Here is a 13,223-nt window from a genome sequence, read left to right as displayed (position 1 = left end):
TGATCCTTCCAGAGGGTCCAGAGTCGGTGGTAAGAGAATGACTTCGGGAAAAGCTTGGCGCTCTCTGGAGGACCTTAGCTTCTCTACCTTCCATGGGTTGAACCTGACTTGCTGAAGGCCTTGCTCGATGACCTGACTGTGTTCTCAGAACAAGGCGCTTCCCTGGATCAGTTCTGTGTCAGCGCCAAGTCTTCCCTGCCATGATCAGCTTCATGCTCAGTTTCTCTTTCCTGGCTCAGGAAGCCAGCCCAGAATCCTTTCCCCACAAAAGAAGAGTAATAGAGGCAAATGCCCCTCCCTCCTGCAGGCAGCCACATAGCCCGTGCCTTCAGCTCGGTGCCCTGGCGACAGTTGCTATGGAGATCTAAAGATAGAGCAGGAGTCAGGAGACCTGGGTCCCTCTCCCAGCTCTGCCCACTGAGTGGCTGCTGATCCAGGTCCACACAGCCCCCACCCCCACCTCCTCCATCCTGCACGGGGCATGCCCTCTCCAGGGAACTTGCTGCCCCTGGGTATCACGTCGACTTAATGAATTCTGCTTTCCACAGCCTGGGCCCCAGTATGCTGCGCCAGCACAGGCTAGATACAGGCAGTCCCAGATCTAAAGCTCGGCAGTGGAATGTTAGAAGCTGAGAGCTAGGAGCCTTCAGGATTAGGCATTTTTAACAGCAGAGTTGCAGTCTTCCCAGCTGAGCAGACGCTCTGATGCCAGAAAACCCTGTCCAGCAGATTCACTATACAAACAGGGAAACCAAGGCCCCAAGAGTGGCTCACCCAAGCTGAATGGCAGGGACAGCCCTACAGGTCTCCCCCCCTGCTCATGGTTGTACACCCCCTGCTTTTCAAACTGGCCTCCATGGGACACTGGGGAACCTTGCCTGGAAGGCAGCAGGAAAGGGTGTAGAGGGATCCCAGGTCCCCTTCAGTCACAGCAGGTTGGTGTGGTGAGGCCTAGAGGAGTTTTTGTCTTTGCTCTCCCACCCAGAAAACCAAAACCAATAAATCCCTGTTCTGAGCCATGTTCACTGTACAGACATGGTGAGCAGCTGCTTGGCAGGAAGTTTTCACGCCGAGCATCAAGGACATGGGACTTCTGTCGTGGTTTGCAGGGTGTTAGGTGCGACTTCTCAGAACCGGGTGTCACGGGCACATTAAAGTTCCATGAACATAAGTCAAGACGCTTCATTTTGTTTGGCCTGGGTCCTCAACCTGCTTGGGACCGTTTTCACCAGGTCTCAGGCCCAGCAGGTGTGATGAGTGAAAGGCCCTAGCCCAGGACCAGGGCTCCCAAGCACAGTTCATGCTCTGTTCTTGCCTTGCCTATGGCTTGGGACAAGACACACGTCCTCTCTCAGGGCTCCTAGAGCTTCATGGCCATGCCTTGCTGAATCCTGCTGCTTGTCATCATGGATGCTCCTGGGGGACAAAGAGCCGACCATCCTGGGAAATAAGCAAAGGTGCCAGGCACAACCTTCCCACTGGAGAGCCCCAACCAAGGCACACGTTGGAACTCGAAGCTCCAAAAGGGGTGAGTATTGTAGAAATGGGCTCCTCGGTGCTAAGAGAGTGGTGAGCAGGGCTTGAGCCTGGCCTGCAGGAAGGGCAAGGACACTCCCCTGCCCTGAGAATAGAAACTTCAGAAGCAGTGCTCTTGCTCATCTCTGGGAGGGTTGGGGAAGGCTCCACTTAAGGCAAGGAATCAAGGGCAGTCCCCACCTGCCTCTGTCTGTTTCTGTTTTAGATATTTAATGCCTGGACTTTAGATCAGGCCACCCAGAGGCAACTGACACCCCCACCCTAGGGTGGATCTCTTTCCTTCACGCCACTCTGCAGAAGTTTGGGCAACCTGACTACTAGTGCAATGTTTGTTTGTTTGTTTGTTTCAAGACATGGTTTATACTGTAAAGATTTATCACTCAAATTGGCTTAATAAAATGCTGATTGGCTAGTAGCTAGGTGGGAAGTATAGACAGGGTAACCAAACTAAGGATGATGGGAAAGAGAAGGGCGGGGTTTGGAGTCACCAGCAGATGCAGAGGGAGAGGAGATAAATGTGCCCTGCTAATAAATGTACCGCCACATGGCAGAGTGTAAATGAGGAATATGGGTTAATTTTAAAATGTAAGGGCTAGTTAGTAATAAGCCGGAGCTATTAACTGAGCATTTATAATTAAAATAAGTCTCTGTATGGTAATTTGGGAAGTGGCTACTGAGTATCTGGGAACATGGAGTCGGGCAAGGAAACATCCAACTACATATGCATTCCTTCTTTGCCCTGACTGTCCTGGAATTCACTCTATAGACTAGGCTGGCTTCAAACTCAGAAATCTTCCTGCCTCTACCTTCTGAATGCAAGATTAAAGGTGTGTGCTACCACCACCTGGCTTTCTACTAGTGGGGTTAATTATCATGGAACATTAGTGAGGGCACAGACGTGCCCACAATGCCAAGATGCCAAAAGTTCTCTGTCACCTGGGTACTTGAGAGCCCACAGCTAGTGTTTGTTGTGCCTGGCAAGGTACAGGTGAGCATTAGAGAGGACCAATTGGAATTCATGAAGTCATCTCATTTGGTGTGCGGGTTCTGTCAGCCGGGTAGTCCCTCCCTCTCTCTGTAGGCTGTGGGGATGGAGTGCCCTGGGTACTGCTACTGTGTGATAGTACAGTGGCACTCACGAGCTGAACGTGACCTAAAGGCCTCAGGAGGCCAACAAAGAGCTCACTACTCTGTGAGAGAGACAGAGCAGCACCCCAGACTCCTCTGCCACTGACCTCATCAATCAGGGAGCACAGCAAAAGCCTGCCTGACCTAGCCCAGCTACTGTATTACCATTACAGAGGGTGCTCAGCACCTCCTGGAGGTACATTACCGAGACATAAGCAGAATTGTACAGTACTGTACACGTGGCAGGACTCTTCTTCAACAGGGGATCATGCCATTAAATTACCCAGGTTAGAGAAGCGAGTTAAGCCACCAGCCACCAAGATCATGTAAGTTCCAACACGTGTAATTGTTTTAAAAGTTATATGATACATGAGTATACCTGGAGGTACATATACATAGACTTCTGTTCCTATATGGTGTGTGACAGTCAAGACTAAAATCTATTCATGGAAAAGAGGATTGAAAAATAAGCAGTTCCCTTTTGTTTGTTTTGTTTTAATGCTGGGGACTGGTCCTAGAGCCTCATGGTTGCTAAACTAAGGACACACTCTAGCACAGCCAAGCCCCAGTAAAGGATTCCAGGAGAACACCAGACTGTAGTCAAAAACGACAGGACCAGGTCTCCATGTACCAACACGGATTCCATGTTTTTAAACGTCACAATGGAATAAATTGCACATAGTAAAAGGACAGGTATAGGGCCAGCAAGATGGCTCAGCAGCTACTGGTGTTTGCTGCCAAGTCTGACAACCTGAGTTTGAACCCTGGAACCCACATGGTGAAGAAAGGATTGACTCCCAAAAGTTGTCTTCTGGCGAACATATACACACACTCCAATAAACACACACACACACACACACACACAGAGAAAAAAATGGGACTGGGACAGTACTTGTACTTTGGAATTGTAAAACTCCAAAATAATGTTTACTGTTGAGAGATAGCCCAGTGCAAACCCAGAGGTGAGTGCTGGTGATAGACAGACAGGCGAGGACCAGGGAGGGACTGCTGGCCATACCTGATCTTGTATTGTGTTACAGAAAATACTTGAAAGAGATTCTGGAAAATCTGGGTGTTGGGTTCCCTGGTCGCTGCATTAAACGCCTCGTGTTTAAAAAATAGTTCTACAATTAAAGATTGCAAGGCAGGATCTGCTGTACCCAGGCAGGTGCACACCTGTAACCCCTGCACTTGGGAGGGGAGACAGGAGGATCAGATCAAGGCTATCCTTGGTTACATAATGTGTTTGAAGATAGCCTGGGGTACCTGAGACGCTGTCTCAAAAACAGAGGAAAACAAAATGCTCCAACATAGCAGTCCATACACTTTAAAAAATAGGTGCTTCAGATGCCCCCTGTCTCTCCCTCCTCACGGCAGGATTGGCCCTTCATAGCCCTTCAGAAATTCACTGAAGTCTCTGTGAGCTCCTCTGCCCCAGACCTCTTAGGTGTGGGACCCAACAGTGCTGGCATTGGGGTGTCCCTGGCCCTCAGATGTGGCAGGTTCTTCGCTCCCCTTTTCTTGCTCTTTTCCTCATCAGCTCAAATCCAAAATGACTTGCCAAACACTGGTGGTACGCTCTTTTTCTCCTTCTTTTTATCCACTTCTTAAAATAAATCAGACCTAGGTTCAAGTCTCTTCCTGGGACCCACAACAAGTAACTCAGCTCTTTTGAAGCTCAGTTTGTTCATCTATAGAATGGGAATGTAACCATTCTTCAGGTTATCTCTTAGTCTAGTGAGGACAAGGGAAACAGCTTGCATGGCCTGACATGGGTGCCTGGGCCTGTATTAGGAGGTCTTTGTTTGTTTTTTGTTGTTGTCATTGTTGTTTTTAACCACTGAGACAAAGATCTGAGTGAAACAGAAGAAGGAGCTCAGAGTTTCTGTCCATCAGCTGACTCCACTGCCTGGGGTCTATGGCTAGGCACAGCATCAGAGCAGCCAGCGTGAGAGATTAAGGGATCAGGACAAGGCATAGCCCCCAGAGATACCCTGACACTCCTGTACCCCCAATGACCTATTTCCTCCAGTGAGGTACTGCTGAAGTGTCTAATGTCCTCCAGAACAGCACCACACATGGGGTACTATTCGACATATCCAGATCATGACAAGCCTGTCCACTCCCCATCATCTCCCTGCTGGCCATTCCCAGCAGTGCTCAGCTCATGGCTGACCTCTGGGGACACCATTTCTTTCCAAATATCACCTTCAGTAATCCTCTGTGCTTCCTGTATGATGGTGCTCTCCTACAGTCTCGGCTACTCAGATGCTGAGGTGGGAGGATCACTTGAGTCCAGGAACTCAAGACCAGACTGAGCAACCTGGCCAAACTCTGTCTCAAAAAATAAAAAAACCAAAAACAACCCACCCCTTTAATTCTTTTTCCTATGCTTTGGAGGATTTGGTCCCTAAATTGCAAGTATTAAGTCATGTTTCCTTACCTCCTGTGTTTTTATTAACCAAAGACATAGTTGCCACTCAGAGCTTCCAATCTGCATGTCTTGCTGGGTGCTGCTCATAGCGACATGGTTCTGGCCAGGGGCTGTAGCATGTGTGGCCTTCAGACCCTGCGTCTTACTCCCTCAGTTGGCATGAACTGTGAAAGCTGCTGGCTTTGTCCAGGTGAACACTGTCTTTATAGGTGAAGCTGATTGGCAGACTGGGAACCAAGTTTCTTTGTCACACCTTACTGTAGAGCTCCATGTGGGTCTCAGGCCCCCACCCTGCAGGGCTCACTGCAAACAGATGGCATGCACAGTGCCACACAGAAGAGTGTAGGGTTCGCATACAGGGACGTGGCAGAGCTGTCTGCATACAGGTCCCACAGACCTTGGCTGTAGGCCACCACATCATCTTGCCCCTTGCTGATAACACACTCGTTTATATTAGGGTGGGGTGACAGTCTTGACCAGATCCTGGACCTCAGCACTCAGAGTGGTGGCCAGGTGGGCGCGTTGAGAAGGACAATAGGCCACACCAGTCAGCTCGGAGGGCAGGTGAACCTGTACCAACTCCCCCACCCCCACCTGGGTACAGTGGAACTTCACCTCTGGTCTGGGTAACCACAGGGGCACCTGAAAGAGGAGGGAGGGGCGGGTTGTCTATGGCAAACAATTAAAACTTGAACCTGGGAGAGGGGGTAGATTGTCTACGGCAAACAACTAAAACTGAACCTGGGGCCAGAGAGAGGCTCAGTGGTTGAGAGTACTGGCTTTACCAGAGGACCTGAGTTCTAGTCCCAGCACCCACATGACAGCTCTATTATCTATAACTCTAATACCAGGGTATCGAGCAGATCTGGCACCTTCACACAAATACATTCAGGCAAAACACCAATGCACATAAAATAAAAATTAATAAGGCTTAAAATTAAAACTTGAAGCTACAGTACTGAAAACAGCCTGGTATTGGCATAAGAACAGACAGGAGGACCAATGGAACCTAAAAGAAGACCTCGATATCAATCCACACATCTTCGAACACCTGATCTTTGATAAAGAAGCAAAAAATATCAAATGGAAAAAAAGAAACTATATTTAACAAGTGGTGCTGGCATAACTGGATCTCAACATGTAGAAGAATGAAAATAGACCCATATCTATCACCATGCACAAAACTCAAGTCCAAGTGGATCAAAGACCTCAACAAAGCCAGCCATACTTATAGAAGAGAAAGTAGGAAGTACACTTGAACGCATTGGCACAGGGAACCACTTCCTAAATAGAACCCCGGCAGCACAGACACTGAAAGAAACAATTAATAAATGGGACCTCCTGAAATTGAAAATCTTCTGTAAAGCAAAGGACACGGTCAACAAGACAAAACGACAGCCTACAGAATGGGAAAATATCTTCACTAACCCCACATCAGATAGAGGTCTGATCTCCAAAATATGCAAAGAACTCAAGAAATTGGACACCAAAAGATCACATAATCCAAAAAAAAAAATGGAGTACAGACCTAAACAGAGAACTCTCAACAGAGGAATCTAAAATGGCTGAAAGACACTTAAGGAAATAAGAGAATTGCAAATCAAAACAACTCTGAGATTCCATCTTACACCTGTAAGAATGGCCAAAATAAAAAACACTGATGACAACTTATGCTGGAGAGGTTGTGGGGAAAAGGAAACACTTCTGCATTGCTGGTGGGAATGCAAACTGGTACAACCCCTTTGGATGTCAGTGTGGCCATTTCTCAGAAAATTAGGAAACAATCTTCCTCAAGATCCAGTAATACCACTTTTGGGTATATATCCAAAGGATGCTCAATCGTGTCACAAGGACATGTGCTCAACTATGTTCATAGCAGCATTGCTTGTCATAGCCAGAACCTGGAGACAACTTAAATGCCCCTCGATGGAAGAATGGATAAGAAAAATGTGGTACATTTACATAATGGAGTACTACACAGCAGAAAAAAATAACGACAGCTTGAAATTTGCAGGAAAATGGATGGAGCTAGAAAACATTATTTTGAGTGAGGTAACCCAGACACAGAAAGACAATTATCACATGTACTTACTCATAGGTGGTTTTTAAACATAAAGCAAAGAAAGCCAGCCTACAAACTACAATTCCAGAGTACTTAGACAACAATGATGAAAACAAAGGCTTAGGATTGGAAAGATGGCTCTATGGGTAAAAGCTTGATGTGCAGGCATGAGTTTGGATGCCCAGCACCCTTGGATCCTCAGCACTTGGTATAGAGTGGAGGCAGGAGGATCAGTTTGGCTCCATGGTGACTAGCCTAGCTCCAGTGTTACAGACATGCACCACACCCACACACAAACTAAATAAGGGGAAAGGTGTGTCCCTGTCCCTTTTTTTCTTTCCTGGTATGAGGTCTTGCAATGTGGTCCAATCTAGGGTCTTCCTGCCTCAGCCTCCCAGGTGAAGGGATTACAAGTGTGTGCCACCACGCCAGGCTTAGAATGTAGACTTTTGAGCTGGTCATCTGGTAGACTTAAGCCAGCTCTACCATGGAGTAGCTGTGTGGTCCAGGGCAAGCCCCTTGCTTCTCTGAACATTGAAAAGGAGCTGTTTCAAGCCCATCTCCCAGCAGCTGCAGGACACTCAGTCTGTACTACATACTTGAAATGTAGCAGTAAACAGTATGGCGTTTTCACTGTCTTGGTGTCTATGTGCTGGTGGGGGAACAGACAATAACTGGCTAGGACTGTCAGCTAGGGCAACATTGCTCCAAGGGTACTTGGTATTGGGGATGCTAACACCTCCTCACAGACCTGAAGGACTCAGTGGGGTAATGTACATACAGTATGAAACATTGGGTCTAGCACACAGTAGATGCTCAACAAATGCTTGTGGAAGAAATGAATTTGATAAAACAAGTAATTGTCCCTGAACTCCAGTCATCAAGCAGTGACTTGGAACGGGTAACTCTCCTGTTGTGAAAAAACTGAACGCGGGATGTCATACACTACTAGGCCGTAGTGATATTTTGTTAATGATTTAACAAATAAAGCTTGCCTGAAGGTCAGAGTGCAGAGTTAAGCCACCAGAGGCCAGGGAGTGACGGCACACACCTTTAATTACAGGACTCAGGAGACAGGGGCAGAGAGTTCAAGACCACCCTGGGCCATACAAGATTGAATCTGTCTAAAGGAGAAACAGAGCTCACACAAAGGTGGTCCCAGCACTTGGGATCCCACACCTTTAATCCCAGCACTAAGGAGGTGGAGATAGGAGCATTATGGCTGGGTGGAGAGAGGAATATAAGGCAGGAGGAGTCAGGAACTCAGTGCAGTCTGAGGCAGCAGTCTGAAGCAGTCAGTCTGAGGACACAGTCTGAGGATTAGTAGAGACAGGATCGCCCCTTCAGTCTGAGGATTCAGTAGAGATAAAGGTCTCTCTAGTGAAAGGCTGTACTGCTTCTCTGCTGTCTGTTTTCACCCCTAATGTCTGACTCTGGGTTTTTATTTATTAGGGCCAATTAGAATTCGTACTACATATCTTCCCCCCCCCCCCCCCCCGAGTACTTTAAAAAAAAAAAAAAAGGTGCTCAAACTGACCTTGAACTTGGAATCCTCCTGCCTCAGTCTCTAGTAACTAGGATTATAGGCAGATGTTGTCACTCCTTGGTTTGGGGTTTTTTGTTGTTGTCTTGTTTTTGGTTTTGGTTTTGGTTTGGTTTGGTTTTTTGTTTTGGTTTTTTTTTTTTTTTTTTTGGTTTTTTGAGACAGGGTTTCTCTGTAGCTTTAGAGCCTGTCCTGGAACTCATTCTGTAGATCAGGCTGGCCTCGAACTCACAGAAATCCACCTGCCTCTGCCTGGTGAGTGCTGGGATTAAGGGTGTGTGTCACCACACCTGTCCTATAATTTTTTGGTGCGTGCATGCGTGTGTGCGTGTGTACGTGTGTTTAAATAGAACTACCCCAAGGTGTGAGGCCTTCTTGTAAACCCTTTGCAAACCCTAGCTCATTCTTCTAATTTTATAGGTGAGGAAACCAACACAGAAGGAGGCAGAGGAATTTGTTCAAGGCCATGAGACCTGGCTATCACTGGCTACTGTCTACCAAGGCAAGGCGAGGCATGGGTTATAACTGTAAAGCCTGGAAGCCCAGGCTTAGAAGTCACTTCAAGGCTGGTAGCGGAAGGTTTCATACTGCACTGACTTCTGGAGGTGAGAGAGTGTGCCGAGGAGCATGGAGGGACCAGAAGGGTCCAGAGGCCAAAAGGAGGGCAGAAAACTCCCCAGAGGTCCCAATTCCAGGCTGCCTTCCTTTATGTAACTGAGCTTCCTCTAATCTACCTTGGCTTGCTAGAGGCCCCAGCTTGGCCAAAGAAGCAGGATTAATAAATAGGCTCTCAAGGGAGGAGGAGGAGAAAAGCTGGACTGGCTGGAGGCTTTTCTGTCCTCATCCCGGCCTCCTGGCCCTGCAGATATGCCAGCAAGACCCTCTGCCAAGCTTCCCTTTAACCCCACCTGGTGGTTCCTCCCCACCCCTGCCTCGGGTCATCCATCTGTCACTCAAGTGGTGTGGGCCTGAGCATTCGTGCCTTTGGAGGTGGTGGTGGGCTCCTTTGAGAGAGAGGACCAGAGTAAATGAAGCAATCCATGAGGTGTCGATGTAACACCCTGCTCTGCCAAGGTGACTCTGGTTGTTATTAGATGCCACAGCCACACAGATGCCTGCTGATGCATGGCTCTTCACACTCTGCAGAGTTGCTTCCCACGGGAGCATGCATTTAGTCCCCACAGTAGCCCAGGGTGCAGGAGTATGCTTAGGAATCCACTTCACCCACGTGGAAATTGAGGCTTGGTGCGGGAGGACTTGCTCAAGGGTCCACGGTGTGTCAGAGGCAGCACTAAGCAAGCTCCACCCCTGCCTTCCCAGCAAACCATGAATAATGCAGGACCCCAGTGCTGGAGGGGTTTGAGCTCTTTCTCTCCCCCAGCTCTTGTCCTGTCACATGACGGCAAGCCCCAGCTCTGGGTGGAAACCAGCCTCTGGGATGCCGGGACTCAATTATCTCATCTATGGCACGGGATAATGTTCTTACAGGGCTGAGACAGAGACAGTGTGTGGCCACCACCCTGGGGTGAGGTCCATAATGACAGTGATTCCAGCCTCCATACTTTCTTCCCTCCAGTCCACGAGTGAGTCACACAATTTACACTTTTGTCCGAGGGTTCTTAAAAACCTTGTCCCTGTCCTGCCTGGACTTTGGTGGTGCCACTTGTAGTGTGTGGCCTTCACACCTCAGCCTGTGGGGAAGGAACAGGTTAGAGTGACTGAAATAAAACCGAGACTCACTGGGCGCACGCCTTTAATCCCAGCACTGAGGAGGCAGAGGCAGGTGGATCTCTGTGAGTTCCAGGATGGGCTCTAAAGCTACAGAGAAACCTTGTCTCGAAAGAGGGGGATTCATTAGCTATAGTTTCCTGGGCCTGGGGTTGGAGATGTGGTCCCAAGAGGACCCATGAGAACTCCTTGGACCACCTTCCACCATCGTCTCCACCCCGGTCTCCACCAGCCTCTGCTCCACAGAGCCCACCTGCCCATCCCCCTTTTCACCCTTGTCTTGGACCCTTCACCTCTCTCTCCTGTATCCCCATCCTCTATCATCTAGGCCCACAACACACACTGTGTAGACACCAAGACTTCCTGTCAGGCTACAACAGAAGTTTGAGATGGGGGTGCTGCCCCTTCCTGTTCCCACCTCCTGGCTACTGTGCTCATGGGAAATGCCCTGAGATCCCTGGAGTCCCTGGTAAGGGAGTGAGTGACTCCTGGGATCCCAACAGAGTCCCCAGAGTTGACAGGCCTGTCTCTTTTTGCTCTCTGCCACAGCCCCTCCCTTAGTCCAGGCCTCTGTGGAATAGGGAGGCAGATGCCAGACAGCACCTTTGTTTTCTCCTGGGCACCATCCCTATACTCAGTGATCAGTGGCAGGTACAGACATGAAGATAAAACTGACTTAGAGTGTAACCTCAGTCCAGATGTGCACCCCCCCCAATACACACACGGAGATACATACAGCCTTGGCAATGAGCTGTGTGAACACCTGTTCTCATAGAGATGTGTACCAGCTGCAGGTGTGCACATCTGGAGAGACACAAACCTTCACACCAGCAGATGCTGTGTGCCATGGAAAAAGATGAGTGCATGTAGAAAACCATGTGGACCCTAGCCCTTGGAAAAGCACACGGTCCCTGGGGTAACCATGCACATCCACCATAACGTTTGCACAGAGACATGATGGACATGATGGACATGCAATGTATACGGATAGCCAGAAGGTGAAATACACACACTCGGCTTGTGAAGCTGCACTATGACAAGTGTGTGTGGGTGTGAGGCAGGGAAGCTGAGGCAGTGTCCATGTTGTGGCCTAGGTAGGGTAGGTGTGCCTTGACCTGATGTGGGAAATACCACAGGACATCAAGTTAGGGGTGGGGATAGTTCATGTTCAGAACGGAAGCTGCTGAGTTGGGGGAACTATGGAGGTTACCAGGGATGTGGTATCATTGGGAAGCTATATGAGAGTACCAGGAAGACAGACAATGGTGCCAGAGAGCAGGACAAAAGTCTCAGAGGTGGGGCGAGGAGTCTGGAGTCACCCAGTCACAAAAGTCATGGTCTTTCTACGCATGCTCAGGAGATGTCCCAGCAGCATCCCCACCGCTGGCATTCTCCCGTGCCATGAACACAGCATTCTGCCTGGACCCCTGCTCCTCCTGACCCAGGCTGTGGAGCAAGATGCAGGTTAGAAAAGTCAGGCAGATACTGCCTTTGAAGCCGCGTGAAGCAGAGCTGGCAGTTAAACTGTGCGTCAGCTCAGGGTCAGGGACTTGAGGACACTGTCTACACCACCAGCCTGAATGGAGCCCTTCTGCTCACTGGTACTGCTTGGGTTACCATCTTCCCCATCCTGCCCAGTCCCTCTCTGCACTCCTGGGATTGCATCCCAAACAGACTGTTCATTCTAGGGTCTTTTTGTGGGAGGACTCGCCCCAAGACCCTGATACTTGTGTGGGGCATCAGCTTGTTGACTGTGGAGCCTGCTGTACGGCGTACTGCTTGAAAGACATGCATGTGAGCCACCTGAGCACCCCAGCGCCACGCCCCACCCCTCATCCATAAGCATTCTGTTATTATTATTTATTGTTATTATTGGGACAGAGCTTCTCTTTGTAGTCCTGGCTGCGTTGGAACTCCTCTGTAGAACTCAGAGGTCCCCCTGCCTCTGTCTCCTGAGTGCTGGGATTGAAGGCGTGCCCTACTACTGCCCAGTTCCCTTCATTTATACACCTCTCAACCTGCCCAGAACTGTCTTTTCCGTCCAGTTCCGTGGATAAGCCGGGCTCTGGTGGAACCATCCCTGATGCCCTTTGCTGAACACCTTCCAGGTGGCCTCCTCTGTCAGCAGCCAGGGGCTCCCTGGAGACGGCCTGACAAAAGGACGGGCCAGAGGCGACACGTGCTTTGGCAGATGGGCGGCCGGGTTCCTCTTGGGTAGATAAAAAGCACACTTGTTATGGTGTTTGAGCCAGGCTGGTAAGACCCATCCGTGGGCTCAGTTAATCCTGGTGAAGAATAACAGGCGGCAGCTACCTCTTGCTGGGGAGGAAGCTGGGCCTCAGAGGCAAGGCTCACTTCCACAGACCCCTCAGTCAGGCAGTGGGACAGCCAGGACTGACTTCAGTACGCCAGAAACCAGAGCCCAGGCCCATGGCCCATTTCATCCCAGTGCCCCAGGCCTAGTGCAGGCTCTGCACAACACAGGCATTACAAATACGTGGTGGAGGGACTGTGGGAAAGTGCTTTACACACACACACACACACACACACACACACACACACACACGGACCTGAGTTCGATCCCTAGCACCCAAATTTAAAAACTAGTTATGGTATCAAGCATGTTTTATTTCATCACAGGTGAGGCAGAGGCAGCTGGATCCCTGGGGCTCACTGGTGAATTCTCGATTCAGTAAGAGACGCAGTTTCAAAAATCAGGGTGGATGGTTCCTGGAGAGAGCACTCAAGGTTGACCTCAGGCCTCCGTACATGCGTGCCTCTGTGTTTGTTTA

The 13,223-nt window shown here is 49.4% G+C and overlaps 1 protein-coding gene across 2 annotated transcripts in view; it reads left to right on the top strand.

Moving 5' to 3' along the window:
• Positions 1 to 1,410: 1,410 nt before the first annotated feature.
• Positions 1,411 to 13,223, top strand: part of Cdcp2 (CUB domain containing protein 2) — a 29,762-nt gene continuing 17,949 nt past the window's right edge. Inside the window, exon 1 of one of the 2 annotated variants that reach the window (XM_041653012.1) lies at positions 1,411 to 1,528. In XM_041653012.1, coding sequence (XP_041508946.1) covers positions 1,411 to 1,528 — 118 coding nt within the window. The remainder of the gene's footprint in view (positions 1,529 to 13,223) is intronic. The other variant, XM_041653013.1, reaches the window with a different exon arrangement.

The sequence above is a fragment of the Microtus oregoni genome, unplaced genomic scaffold (genome assembly GCF_018167655.1).
Source record: "Microtus oregoni isolate MIOR12 unplaced genomic scaffold, Mior012 000005F_ref0000423, whole genome shotgun sequence".
In the NCBI taxonomy this organism is placed as follows: Eukaryota; Metazoa; Chordata; class Mammalia; order Rodentia; family Cricetidae; genus Microtus; species Microtus oregoni.
The sequence above is the reverse complement of the archived record's forward strand: the minus strand, read 5'-3'. Positions and strand labels throughout refer to the sequence as shown.